The following is a 14,892-nucleotide window of genomic DNA, read 5'->3' on the forward strand; positions in this document are numbered from 1 at the left end:
TGAGATGCCTTCAGCAGATCCACTCTAATCCCAGATGACTGACCTGAAACACAGTGGTTTGGGACGGACCGGGGGCAGACTAGCCCTCAGGGCGCGCAGACGAACGCCACTCCAAGTCCCTGGTGGCCTGCCGTTTGGAGGAGAAGGGGTGACCTAAGTCTCCCACAGCGGCGGTTCAAGGTGGCGGGTGAGGCACATTATGTGCAATGAGCTCTGGAAAAGCGTCACATAAATCCAGTCAATTATAAGTATAAATGAGTCTGGGCATATCCACTTCTACTCTCTGGCAGTCCTGGAGGTACAGGGAACAGGTGCTGTAGAGCCTCTTCAGCCCTGGATAACTTGTCTGGAACACAGCGGTCAGAGAAGGGCAGTACCGCCCCTCCTCCAGCCCCCTTTTGCTGTAGATCCAATATAGTCCTGGGTCCGCTCTTCTCCGATCTGTATTGAGACACACCACTCCAACTGGCATCTCCGCCACTCATCCACTTCCCCTCTTAGAAGGTAATACCTGAAGATTGTCTCTTTAAACTGAGGTTAATAATCTAGCTGTAGATTTGGATCCACTAAAGTAGTCCAGGATCCACTCTAGCCTAGAGTATTCTAGCCTAGGATCCATTGTAGCCTTCGTTGTAGCATACTGACTTTATTCATCTTCACCTAAATGTATCACAATACACAGACCTCCTCTAGCAACGACCGCCTTGCAATAGAGTCCTTTACTAACACTAGCCATTCTTTAATAGAGAACTCTTAGGATAGCCACTGGTTGTAGAACCACTTGAGTCCTAGCTCCTCTGTAGATAGGAAGGCACTCTCCTCTCCTGTCCCTGAACTGGACAAGTGGAGCCATCCCATCCCACACTCCTTCAGAGATAAAGTTAAAACTGTTCTACACGCACACATACACAAACACACACCAGACAGCCAGCTGGATGAACGGCCACTTGACCCGAGTTCTGTGGTATGGCCTCTCCCTCTCTCTCGTCTTCAGGGTCCCTTTATACCTATTTTCTAAGAGACACTCATCCCACTTTGGAGAGCTCACTGATAATGCTTGCTGATAAACATTCTTTACAGATTATTCTGCAGCCGGAAGATTTTACAATGAGTAATGAGCTTGTCCATTAATGGACATGCAATTATATATGGTACCCTTACATAGAGTGCAAGTCATTTGTCTATATTAAAGGCTGAACGAATTTGGGCTTGGAGCATGAACTTTCTATCTGACATATTGATCATAAATTTGTTAACAAAGTGGTAAGGTGTGAGACGTATTGCATAGAAAGAATTACATTTCCACACCTTTGTACTTGGTGTTGATAATAGTAGTATTTTATGGTAATTTCTGATCTTATTTTGATTTTGAGCAATTTAAATTAACTTGCTTTTCAATTGTAAGTGAAAGCAAGTAAATATAACTTGCTTTCACTCAAAATAAGCTCAGAAATGTATTGATTTAAGGATTCATTCAAATTGCTACGGCTAAATCGTAATCATTTTCAGCAGTATCTTTATTTCCGGTATTATATTTTTCTCCCCACCCAAATTTGTGGCGTCCTATTTACAATGTCCTGGCCTCATTGCAACTACTCCAACAACCAGGACTGACCTTTGCAAGTGCCCGACCCACCACATGGACGTTTCTGCCAGATCCCTGCACACTCTTGGTTGGATTTGAACACCTGGTTGCAATTACAGGCCCTTCTATTTCTAAAAAGTAAAAGCATACCTGTGATTGGGGCTACCTGCTAGCTGTTGTAGGTTTGTCTATTCAGTACCAGTCTGTGAGTTAATGTGGCCACTATAAAAAGCTAAAGTACTGACTTAATACTATGCAGCATTCATTCAGCTGAGCCTCTTGCATGAAACACTATCCATGTAAGTGATTTTGTTTTATTTCTGATCTGCTTGTTTGGACGTCTCTCTGTCCACTTGCCAATCCCGTTATCTGCGCTTTAAAAAAAGACCCTTCAAAGTCAAATGACAGAGCCACCCAGATAAAACTCTCTGACCTATTGGCTTGCTTCAAACAGTCCTGGCTAGTCCTGTCTGTCGGGTCTCGCACACACTCTTCCTCTGCGGCACAGCGTTCTAGGGTTAGGGTTAAAAGAGCTAAGGACAATGCACTCAGGGGAAACTCACCAAATCATACGAACGCCATTTTCATTTCTGAAATGTCATTCAGTACAAAGCTTGACACGGCTCATTCGTTTTCTTAATGTATTTATTCAGGTTGTGATTTCTTAACAGAGCCCCCGTCTTGGTTTCTAGACGGTCTCCTGCAGAGTCTCTGTCTGGGTTTCATAGCGTTTTAACCCCCTTCTCCATCTTCACCCGCTGCACGTAATGTCAGGAGGGATCGATAAGCTTCAAATGTCTGTATAGATGCCCTTCACAGGAGGCCGATCATTTCTGGACAAATGCAGTGATCTTTGGACCCATGCAGAGCGGGAGTAGAGGTTGTTACGTTGTGTATTCCAGTATGTTTGCAACATTGTATTGTAATTTAACTGAAATCAAGTCCCTCTTTCTGATTCCAGATCCACATTAGAAAACGTATGTTTAAATTCCTGAAAGTCCTTCATAATACTGACCCACTTACAATTAACACACTCAACTCTAAGGTGTACATAGACCATTGTTATTACATTAAAACAATGATAGATCACGCCTTTTCAATTTCAGTCAGAGGGAGACTTGAGTATTTTATTTATCTAATCCAGGAGTGGGTCATAACATTTTAAAATGTTTAAGTTATTGTATCTTTATGACTGCCTCTACTGGGTGCATATTACCAATGCACCCATATGTTATCTATTACTGAATCAATGCTTTATTTTAAAGATACATTCTAATTATTTATTCCAGTACTTCAAAACCTACTATAGGTAGCGCCAATTTATACACGTTATCATTTTCACTTCAAGGTTATGTGGAAAAAGTATTTGTCTTAAGGGAGATCCAACTTTCTCCCAGTATAACATACACTCGAATTCACATGGCCAAACTGAATTGGCTAAAAAGAGTTGACAATGGATACTACAGGCCTATTCACTGTGGAAAAACACAGACAGTCCTCCCTGAGACCAAACTAATTATTGCCAGGGCTCCAAGGACAGTCCTCTATTGGTGGTCCTTTGACCTTAATGGTATTGGGAGGTTGTAGAGCACCTTTCACCTGAATACTGCCCTGCTCTTGTTCTCACACCTAACCATGACCACCTGAACACTGCCATGTTCTCACACCTAACCATGACCACCTGAACACAGCCATGTTCTCACAGCTGAACACAGCCATGTTCTCACACCTGAACACTGCCATGTTCTCACACCTGAACACTGCCATGTTCTCACAGCTGAACACTGCCATGTTCTCACACCTGAACACTGCCATGTTCTCACACATGGACCCTGGTGCCCCTTCACAGCCTTCAGGCTTTGGATGTTCCTTACTTATATACTTAAACTTAAATCAAGACACAAACATGCACAACACCACTTCAAATCCCTGCCTTAACCCTCACCCTAACCGTGATTTGCCCCCTGCCCCCCAGTAAATAAATACAAAATAGGAAGTCCTTTTCCAATGGGGTGTGACGATGGGGGTCATTTGTGGTGTTTATATTCCGGGAGGTAATCTGTGGCGTCTGGTTTTCTGTGCTACTGTCGCGGGACTGTCAATGGAATTCTCCACCCTCTGGTGGCTCATGACGAAATGCACTGTGATGTCAGTAACTCTGTATACCCTCTGGGCTTTGTCAAGAGGCAGACTGTGGATGAATGGCAGATAGGATTAGAGGGAGGGAGAGAGGGAGGAGAGAAAGGAGGGAGGGAAAAAGAAGAAGAGAGGGAGGAGGGAAGACCGAGAGAGAGAAGCTGGGGGGGGAAGAAACACATAGAGAGCAGCTTTGTCCGTCATAGAAAAAGTCTCTCTACACCCACCATTCCTCCTCAGAGTGTTTTTCTTACCCCAGCAAAACTTTCATCTGAGCTTAGAGTGAATGTATAAAGAGATGACAAGCTATAAATATGAATGGATAGGCTTATTTTATTGGCCTTGCCCACTAACTACTAATCTCTACTCTCAAAGCCAGTGGACAATGCTTTCTCACGTTTTTAAGCTAAGTTCTTCTTCCTGGACGCTTTTATATTTAAAATGGTAAAATAGTTTCTCTAACTCTTGTAGATGATTTAAAAAATGTATTGACATTTACTCACCATCTTTCCCAAAACATGATACAGAATAGAATAATTTAATTAAACATACATTTTGGTTTATTTTACTCTGAATCACTGGTGGCATATGGGAAAATGTCTAGACTACTGAGCGGTCTCTTTCGAATATGTTACAAGATAGGATCAAAGGACCACCAATCACTTCAAAAAAAATTAAAAGCTAAATTGCTATAATCCCTATTCACATAAAAAGACTGATACCCCTCTAATGTAATTCAGTTGTAAGTTCATCCATCCTGCCCTTGTTGCTTCATTGGGCTGAGTATCAGACAGAGACAATGGGGCAGTCTAAGCTTCCAGCTCAGTGGGAGACATTAAGCAGTTCGCTATCTGCTCGAGACGCCATTCAGAGAATGTCAGACCTATTGAATTTCATATTTCAAGACCTATTTCATGTGCTACCAGGGATGTGTGAAGATCTCTGTCCCACCTGAAATTTCCTCTGTCGTTTTTTTGGCTTCCGATCTGTATACAAATCAGAAGAATAATGATCAAAACACACACACACTACTGACACACAGAATACTGAGAAATTGATAATGTACCAGAATCAGGTTTCAGGTTAAATAGGTTCAGGTGTCAGGTTGAATAGAATCAGGTGTCAGGTGAAATGGGATCTGGTGTTAGTTTGAATAGGATCAGGTATCAAGTTGAATAGGATCATGTATCAGGATGAATAGGATCAGGTGTTAGGTTGAATAGGGTCATGTATCAGGATGAATAGGATCAGGTGTTAGGTTGAATAGTATCAGGAGTCAGGTTAAATAGGATCAGGTATCAAGTGGAATAGGATCAGGTATCAAGTGGAATAGGATCAGGTATCAAGTGGAATAGGATCAGGTGTCAGGTTGAATATGATCAAGTGTCAAGTTGAATAGTATCAGGTTGAATAGGATCAGTTGTCAGGTTGAATAGGATCAGGTATCAGGTTGAATAGGATCAGTTGTCAGGTTGAATAGGATCAGGTATCAGGTTGAATAGGATCAGGTGTCAGGTTGAATAGGGTCAGGTAACAGGTTGAACAGGATCAGGTGTCAGGTTGAATAGGATCAGGTGTCAGGTTGAATAGGATCAGGTATCAGGTTGAGTAGGATCAGGTGTCAGGTTGAATGGGATCAGGTATCAGGTTGAATAGGATCAGGTGTTAGGTTGAATAGGATACTAAATGTACAGTACACATTTACTTCAAGTGTGTGTGTTGTCCCTGTGCCGACCACCTGTCTAGAGATGAGCTATAAGTAATCTGTCTAATAAAAAAAACAAAATATTTATTCTAATAATAAATCATATACAGAACTATTACAGAAGTATTTGATACACTGCCAATTTTGCAGGTTTTCCCACTTACAAAGCATGTAGAATACTGTAATTTTTATCATAGGTACTCTTCAACTGAGAGTGGCAGAATCAAAAAAAAATCCAGAAAATCACACTGTTTGATTTTTAAGTAATTAATTAGTATTTTATTGCATGACATAAGTATTTGATACATCAGAAAGGCAGAACTTAATATTTGGTACAGAAACCTTTGTTTGCAATTACAGAGAATATACGTTTCCTGTAGTTCTTCACCAGGTGTGCACACACTGCAGGGATTTTGGCCCACTCCTCCATACAGACCTTCTCCAGATCCTTCAAGTTTCAGGGCTGTTGCTGGGCAGTACAGACTTTCAGCTCCCTCCAAAGATTTTCTATTGGGTTCAGGTCTGGAGACTGGCTAGGCCACTCCAGGACCTTGAGATGCTTCTTACAGAGCCACTCCTTCGTTGCCCTGGCTGTGTGTTTCGGGTCGTTGTCATGCTGGAAAACCCAGCCACGACCCATCTTCAATGCTCTTACTGAGGGAAGGAGGTTGTTGGCTAAGATCTCGTGATACATGGCCCCATCCATCCTCCTCTCAATAGAGATCTTGTTGGCCAAGATCTTGTGCAGGTCTACAATTTTATCCCTGATGTCCTTACACAGCTCTCTGGTTTTGGCCATTGTGGAGTGGTTGGAGTCTGTTTGATTGAGTGTGTGGACAGGTGTCTTTTATACAAGTAACGAGTTCAAACAGGTGCAGTTAATACAGGGGGCAGAGTACCGGAGGACTTCTTAAAGAAAAACTAACAGGTCTGTGAGAGCCGGAATTCTTAGTGGTTGGTAGGTGAACAAATACTAATGTCATGCAATAAATGCAAATTAATTATTTAAAAATCATACAATGTGATTTTCTGGATTTTTGTTTTAGATTCCGTCTCTCACAGTTGAAGTGTACCTATGATAAAAATTACAGACCTCTACATGCTTTGTAAGTAGGAAAACCTGCAAAATCGGCAGTGTATCAAATACTTGTTCGCCCCACTGGAATTATATCTATACCAGTATTTATTTGCCCTAAAATAACAATACACAAAATAAAGAGTACATAGAAAAACCCCTGCCTCAGCCAACACCTTCTGTCCCTCATGTCTTTGAAGTAGTGGTGGCTGTGGGTTTATGCTAGCAGCATTAGTATGGACCGGGAAGCGGGTTCACTGAGTGAAAGGGACTTGGTTGAGGCTGCCTGTAACAGGATTATGTGGTTATGGTGAGGTGGAGCGGCTCCCGGTGTAACTCACTGTGAACTGAATAGGATTTCTGTGTGTCTGGTCTGGTCAGGGCCCGGGCTACTTTCCTCTCCCCCCTCTAGTTGAGATAATCCTTCACTGTTTTCTTCTCAGCACACCGGCTAACCGGTCCACCTTTAGCATACTTAATCTACACACAAACACACACACACACACACACACATGGAAAAACACACTGGGTTGAGCCTCATTTTCTCCTCCAACACACTTACGCAAACACACACAGAGGAATAGAAAGGACAGAGATGGCAAGCCGCCCTGGAGAATAGGGGCTCCCACTATTTAATAAGGGTCGGTCACACGAACAACACTGCTGCCTTGATGGTAAGACTTTTTCTTGTCTTACATTCTCTCTCTTTCTCACTCTCTATCTCTCTGGCTCCATTTTGTCCTATAGTGTTTGTTACAGTGTTGATCCACTTTCATGGCTGCATGTTTGCTGTTTTGTAAGTAGGCAGGTCTACATGATAAGTTAAGGGGGTGGGTATGTGTGTTGCAAGTGGGTCTTTCCACAAATAGAACAGCTTGCGCGTCCATCAGACACATCACCTTCATCTACTAACTAAACTTCTGAGAAGGATCGGACTTGCTTATTAAACTCGCTATTTTAGAACATTTGCAATATCTCTTTAAAGCACTAGTTATTTTAATGCTTTGGCAAAGTCATTTCTAAAGGTTTTTAATTAATTCATGTGATCAGTGATCAATGTACTTCTCCTTACAAAACCAGACCTTTCCTTTTATTGTTTAAGTATTATGTAGTTTCATTTAAAAATGAGTGTAAAAGCAGGTGAGCATCAGTTTATGGGAGGAGTACACTGATTTAATGGAAGGGGATTGTTAACCCTGCCACGGTCAACTCCGGCACTGTTATTGTCAACTTTTTTAATTTACACTCATGAGTTGTGAAAAGCTGTTTTTCATTAGGTGTATTATGGATTCTCAATGCCAGTATGAGACAGTTGGTTGGAATTTGCAGACAACATAACACTAACCAATGGTCACTATTTTTAGAAGGTGTTTGGTGAGGGGCTAGCTTGTGTGTGCCTACAGTAGTAGCAGTGATGGCGTGGTGGGAGGGCTTTAGAAATTCATTCAGTGTTAACGGTGCCAATATACCATGGCTAACAGCAGTGACTACATACAGACCTTAGCTATGGTATATTGGCCATATACTACACATTCTAGAAATTCCATATTGGTTAAATTAACTGGTATACAATATACAGTTCTTAATAATATGGCTTTTGGCCAATCGGTACTCTACATTCAAACCACTCAGTTTAGAATTTGTTAGACATTTTAATGGCTATAGGTATTGGAAGTGGCTTCAAAGCTATTTATATTAATGTTTATCAATCAATCACATTTATTTATGAAGCCCTTTTTATATCAGCAGCTGTCACAAAGTGCTTTTACAAAACACCCGGCCTTGAACACCAAGGAGCAAACAACAGTAGTGTTGAATTTCAGTGGCTAGGAAAAACTCCCTAAGAAGGCCGGAATTTAGGAAGAACCCTAGAGAGGAGCCAGGCTCAGAGGGGTAACCACTCCTCTTCTGGCTGTAATGGGTGAACATATTAAGAGTACAAATTGTAATACTTAATAAATGCATGTCCAGAATATATTATTTATTGATTTGTCAGGGTAACCGGAAAGAAGAGCACTGCAGTAATCTAATCTAGAAGTAACAAAAGTATGGATTAGTTCTTCTGCATCAGTTTTGATAGAAAGTTTCTGATTTTTGCAATGTTTCGAAGATGAAAATAAGCAACTCTTGAGACATATTTTAGATGTTCATCAAAGGAGAGGTCAGGATCAAGGGTAACGCAGAGGTTACTTACCGTTTTTTGGGATACGACCATAAAACGTATTTATCTTTCAGATAAATAAGATTTAAACCAGGCTAGAACATGTCCACGTAGCCCAATATGGGTTTCCAGTCTCTCTAAGAGAAGGGAGTGATCAATAGTGTCAAAAGCAGCACTAAGATCAAGAAACAACAGGACGGATGCGGAACCTTTGTCTGAGGCCATCAGAAGATCATTTGATACCTTCACGAGTGCAGTCTCTGTACTATGATGGGGTCTGAAACCGGACTGGAGCATTTCATACATTTTATTTGTCTTCAGGAAGGCATTCAGTTGTTTGGAAACCAATTTTTCTAAGTTATTTGAGAGAAACGGGAGGTTCGATATTGGCCTATAATTGTTTAATATGTCAGGATTCAAATGTTTTTTTTTTTAAAGAGGCTTAATTTCCAAAAAATTTTGTGAGTTTGGTACACATCCAGAGGAAAGGGAGCAATTTATTATGTTCAACATTGGCTGACCTAGCACAGGAAATAACTCCTTAAGTAATTCTGTTGGAATATTATCATATTCCTGCTATAGTTATATTTTAAATTCATATTACAACATGAGTTTGCTCTAACCAGCCTGAAAGATAAATGGCTGGATCAGGAAATTCTGTATGCCTTGCCTTCCTTTTATCAAGTGATTAAACTGCAAAAAATACCATTATAAAATTGAAATTATTTCAGTGCAATGATGTTGCTTTACAACAGTAGGCCACTATATATTACTGTCCAAAACAGTATCATCAAAATGAATCAAGACACTTTGCAGTATTTCGATTTGAAGACTCATTACCAAATGCTCACCACAGACCCATCAATGACATGTTAAATCAGATGAACTTCACGTTGGAGGATGCAAAGGAGTTGGGAGTGTCTGGAGTTGATTGGCTACAAAGACGTTGTTGACTTAACCAATCAGAAGAGAAAACATCCCATCCCAGGATTTGAGTGTGGGTAACATCCTCTTCCCAGGGGGTCTGGACATTTAGATCAAAACAGGGGCAGATGTAGCCTTTTACACATGGATAAAAGGCTATTCAGGAAACCCTCCTTTAAAGATGAATCATAGATAATATGCTGTCTATCGTCCAATTACAGATGATTCACCAGGCCCTAAGCACTTGTGGAGATCTAAGATTACAATAAATATCTAATTGCATACATCGGAACAGTAACCTAATGGTGGCACCTGTCCAATCTTCTCACATCTTGTGCACTGGGGTCAGGGGTTAGCGTAAGTGTACATTAAGGATTGGGCTATACATTATATGGCAGCTTGTTAATCTATTAATCAAGCTGGATTCTGAGGAGTGTTTCCAGGCTACCACAGCCTCTGCTTTGATTTGTGTCAGTAGAGGCTGTTCTGAGGACTGGATGCCATTGTCATGGTAATCACCAAACCAACCCAATCACCAGCCACACCCCCAAACCATAACCCCTCACCACTAGCCCCACCCCAAGTCCTAACTCACAAAACCGATCCTCTTACTACTAGCCCCTCATCACATAGTCCCAGATCCAATATTCTCTTAGCCCCAGACTCAACCCGGCCTAAACCCAACTTGTTTATTGGCCCAAAAATAACATACATGTCAACTGTACAGAGATTGGATGACCTACATGCAGGGTGGATGTTTCTGACTGAGCCCTTGTGTTGCAGAAACCCACCCCAGTCTGAGTCAATGCCCCCCTATGTAGCAGCCATGACCCCAGAGGAGACCCTGGGCCTGCAGGTGGGCAGCCCTGTAGGGGAAGGGAAGGCCTTGACGGAGGTGGGGCCAGGGGAGGAATCTGAACCCTGTCCCCAGGAAGGGATGGACTGCTTCTGCCACACTACCTCAATGACTCACAGCCCCACCTCTGACAGGTGGGTCAGGACAGAGGGGGGAAATAACAGATGAAGAGTGGAGGGGTGTTAGAGAGGTTGTACTGACTCTCTTACCATCTCCTACACTGCACCCAAATGGCTCCCTATTCCCTACAGAGAGCATCCCTTTTTCCGTTTTAAGGGGACATGTTGCCATTTGGAACACATCTCTTTCTATGTTCCTCTTTGTTGACTGTGTCTTCATTGTCCTGCAGCCTGAGCAGTGAGGAGCCGCTCTGCCGTATCTGTCACGAGGGAGGGGGTGTCGGGGAGCTGCTCTCCCCCTGCGAGTGTGCGGGGAGTCTGGCCGCGGTTCACCGGGCCTGCCTGGAACACTGGCTCACGGCCTCCAACAGCAGCCGCTGTGAGCTCTGCCACCACCAGTACTCGCTGGAGAGACTGCCCAAGCCTCTCACTGAGGTAGGGGAAACAATGGAGAGTGTATGCGATTATAGACACGGATTCTGTTTCGGAATACCACCTTCCCTGGTAATATGGTTGGGGTCTTTTCTCACGAATGGGACTGTTAAGGATTGTATTGGAGGGGAAGCTTTTGGCAGATAATACATTTTACTCCTGTGTTTGGGGAGATGAAAGACGTTTGCACACGCATGCAAGCAAACCAACACATGGTCGAGTACACAGTTTAGACCCACATCCAATCGTACACTCATAAGCATATACATACGTTTTGTACACGCATCCAGTTTCATATATGTATAAATACAGTAAGAAGGATTGGAGACATCAGTTATACAAAGGAATACACAGGCATCTTCTTCACGATCAGCACATGACATTCAAACAAACAAGCACATCCATACCCACCCAAATAAATCAATAACTGAATCAAGCCGAAGAGCAAAACTAACAAACAAACGATGGCCAACAACCCACTGAGGTACCACTGAATGAACACACTCCACCATCTATAGAGTCCTGGGATACATTCAGTACAGCAAAATCGTATTCATATTGCAGACACAGACTCAAATGTCAGATTGAAATGGATTATGTAACATCTGACGCTGTTGAACAGAGATCCTTGTTGGATTCACATTGTAGTGTCTGATGTCCCTGACTGGTTTGACCAATAAAGCCACTTAGCCTGAGGAGCAGATTAGATGGTGTCTTTCCTGTCTGTAGATGCTCCAAAGAGTTGAAGGGAGGGTGCACTTGTCCCAAAGACTGTTTTAGCATGGCTAGTTAAAAGAATGGCTTACATAATTTATAATAAGTCAGCTGTGTGTAACTTGCCATGCCATTATGATCCAGGTCAGCAGGACAAGTCAGGTGAAAAAAATAACCCACCAATAAATAACCAACCATGGCTTTAGACTAGACCTGTTGAAACTATACACCAGCACAGTAAGAGGTGGCAGAGTATTCACCTTTTTGATTCATTTAAAATGGCCATATCACTTTTGAAGAGGGAATTGTCTACAATCAAACAAAGACAGGACAGCCCTCAGTGGCACAGCCCATTGATGTCACAGAAGCACCCAAAGCAAAAACAGGAGTGGAACTCCAGCATATCTCCATGAGCTTCTCTGGGCTGTAGAAGCCAGGCCAGGTCAGGACATTACATCATCTTGTATTAATGGTCTCCTCCTTGCCTATCACACGTGTGACGGTAATCTGCAGATTAGGAACCAATGAGCTAACCTATGAGAGAAAACACACACACACACACAACCACCCCTTTACACTTCCTTTAACCTGACTCAAGTCTTAATCTCAATAACCTAACCATGTTTAACCCAAACCCATAAGGCAACCCCAATTGGGCGGTAACCCCTATTCTAAAACTTAAGTGAATGGGCTGTATATAAACCAATTACAGAACACAACCCCCTCCCCCCAACCCTGTTCCTCTCCTCCTGCCTCCCATACTCAGTGGCTGGGATCGCCATCCATGCAGCACCAGAGATGGACGCTGTGCGGAGACATCATCTGCTTCCTGTTCATCACTCCGCTCGCCAGCCTATCAGGATGGCTGTGTGTGCAGGGTGCCATGGACCTCTATTACAGTAACAGTACGGAAGCCGTGGGACTCATCGTGCTAACTCTGGCTCTCTTCACGATCTACTGCTTCTGGACTCTGGTGAGTTATTAGGCAGGTGGATTTTTGGTGAGTTATTGGACTGACGTGTGTTATGAGGCTGTGGTGAGTTATTGGTGAGTTGTTGTACTGAGGTAGGTTGTTGGTGATTCATGGGATTGATGTAATTGGATTCTGGTTATTAGACTGGTGAGTTTTGTACTGTAAGTTATTGGACAGGTGTGATAATGCAGATGAATTGATTTAAGCATTTACCAATGTTTATTGAAAATGCAGCAAGAGAGAAGCATTCCATAGAAGCTTAGAGAGTGCGTGAGAACATGACTGCTCGCAGAGTATCACTGTTTTAAAACAGTTGCCACCAAAAGCTTAACAATCTTTCTTTTTGCAGATGAGTTACTGTAGTGATGTTAGTTATCAGTGCGTTGTCACTATGCCTGTCTACTAAGCTTGTTTGAATTTCTGCTGAAACTTATAGCTGCTGTCCTGAAAACAGAGCAGGCAAGAGGCTGCCTATTTGAGTTGTGCTTTTGTGAGGGTCTGAGTGAGTGGGGTTCATAGCAAATACTGAGCCACAGTAAAGAATCCAAAAAGTACAAAGCGGATTCCACAGATTCCCTGAAATATTTTCCAGCAATAACAAATCGCATTCCAGAACTTTCAGAACCGCCGCCACTATATATGGCAATAAACTGCTCTTGTTCACCACCAGGTGTCGCTGCGTTACCACATCCACCTGTTCAGGACGTGGAAACGGACAGACCAGAGAGTGAGGTTACAGATGGCCCGACCACCACCGACCCCACACACGTATCACACACTGAAACACAGCTTCCTAAGCAAGGACACCAACAAGGAGACCGTGGTTTAGCTGGAAGGGTACTGGGTGCAGTTTACACTCCTCCTGGACACAGACTGTGGTGTATCCAGAATAGATCTGGGTTTACTCTGCAAGGAGAATGCTGTATCTGGATTGGAACAAGGCCGAACACATCTAAAGGACAACGTCTTTATGATCATCAAGGATGCAAGGACATGAGGTGCATTTCTATTTGAACCAGGTACCATCTGGTATTCTTTTTTTTTAAACAACGACTTGGCACAAGAAGACGGTGAGTAGCCTGAGGATACTTTTCTACCAAGCAAGCTTTGGGGGACCAAACTTCTCTCTGAAGAACATTTTTCATATATTTAATTGACAGCATTCTTTTGGAGACTATATTTCAAAAGATCATTCTGGGACAAGATTACAGTGAAATTTCCCAGTTCATGTATGACCCTGTTAAAGTTATATAGAATAGAAAAACTCTGCCTATGTAAGTCTGGGGGGGGGGGGGGGGTCTGTTTGAGGGGGAAAATATCCCTTTTCCCTTTCTTGTAATATTTTCCGTTTTCATCAACAAATCACATAAAACCGAAGAGAAAACCAAATGAACTGACTTGGAAATGCATCCATAAACTGACATATATTTCAAAGAAAAAGGACGTTGAGCGTGATGTCAGATAATTGTCAGAGAACGTGCATCATCCACTTTGCACGTGTTCGTACGCGTTCAGCCAACCAGTCGCACATTTTATAATGTAACCCCCATATCAGGCTTAATTTAAATGCACAAAAAGAGCCGCCCCCTGAACGCGAGCAGGTGCACATTTTCAGATCACCGGAGAACCAAGAGCAAAGTGTCACTGAAAACCATGTATCAATACCCAAAGGACAAGCACCATCCCCTATAAACCAGACCTCCTTTTACGCCATGGATTCACACACATTATAAGATGTTTGCTATTTTCGCAAACTCCATTATTCAGTAGGGCTACAAACATGGATGACAGGAAAATTCAGTCAAATATAGCACGGTAGGCTTTAACCCAGGAATAGACATGGGACTGATGGGCTACGCAATGCCCAGCAGATGCCAAAAGACTTGCAATACAGGCAGGATTGGTTCAGTAGATGTAATCAATGTAAATATCATATCATAGTCAAACGTTTCTTCCTGGTGACCCCTTAAATTCCGGTTGATACCCTTAAGTGCAAGTTGAGAGCAGTGTGTGTCGGTGTAAGAGAAAAAACGAGTGAGTGGTCAGCTGATGTGAACTGAGATAAATGGGTGTACATTGTTAGTGAGTGAGAGAAACTGAGAGTGGAGAGTCAACCTGTACTTTGGTAGTGTGTGTTAGATGTGAAGTTGAGTTTGTGACACAGGGAGACTATATGTAGGTTATCTGAAAACTAAGTGGAAAGATGGTTTTC

The 14,892-nt window shown here is 42.5% G+C and overlaps 1 protein-coding gene across 10 annotated transcripts; it reads left to right on the top strand.

The window, feature by feature from the left end:
* Window positions 1-116: 116 nt before the first annotated feature.
* On the top strand, window positions 117-13,963 carry zgc:158785 (RING_CH-C4HC3_MARCH2_like domain-containing protein). 10 transcript variants are annotated; one of them, XM_034297263.1, is made up of 6 exons: window positions 6,685-7,175; window positions 9,519-10,097; window positions 10,370-10,576; window positions 10,792-10,996; window positions 12,474-12,680; window positions 13,351-13,963. In XM_034297263.1, the coding sequence occupies exons 3-6, from the start codon at window positions 10,392-10,394 to the stop codon at window positions 13,507-13,509; spliced, it is 756 nt and encodes a 251-aa protein (XP_034153154.1). In that variant the 5' UTR covers window positions 6,685-7,175; window positions 9,519-10,097; window positions 10,370-10,391; the 3' UTR covers window positions 13,510-13,963. The 10 variants fall into 10 exon arrangements, with proteins under 10 accessions (XP_019911827.1, XP_012992115.1, XP_019911824.1 ...); XM_034297266.1 differs by having other exon boundaries at window positions 9,519-9,659; XM_034297276.1 differs by having other exon boundaries at window positions 10,065-10,097.
* The last annotated feature ends 929 nt before the right edge of the window (window positions 13,964-14,892 follow it).

This window comes from Esox lucius, chromosome 2 (assembly GCF_011004845.1).
Source record: "Esox lucius isolate fEsoLuc1 chromosome 2, fEsoLuc1.pri, whole genome shotgun sequence".
Lineage (NCBI taxonomy): Eukaryota > Metazoa > Chordata > Actinopteri > Esociformes > Esocidae > Esox > Esox lucius.

Coding starts and splice junctions, on each gene's coding strand:
- zgc:158785 (XM_013136661.4), top strand. CDS start 10,095: ATGGTAATCACCAAACCAACCCAATCACCAGCCACACCCCCAAACCAT. Junction 10,577..10,791: donor CACAGCCCCACCTCTGACAG/GTGGGTCAGGAC, acceptor ATTGTCCTGCAG/CCTGAGCAGTGAGGAGCCGC. Junction 10,997..12,473: donor TGCCCAAGCCTCTCACTGAG/GTAGGGGAAACA, acceptor TCCCATACTCAG/TGGCTGGGATCGCCATCCAT.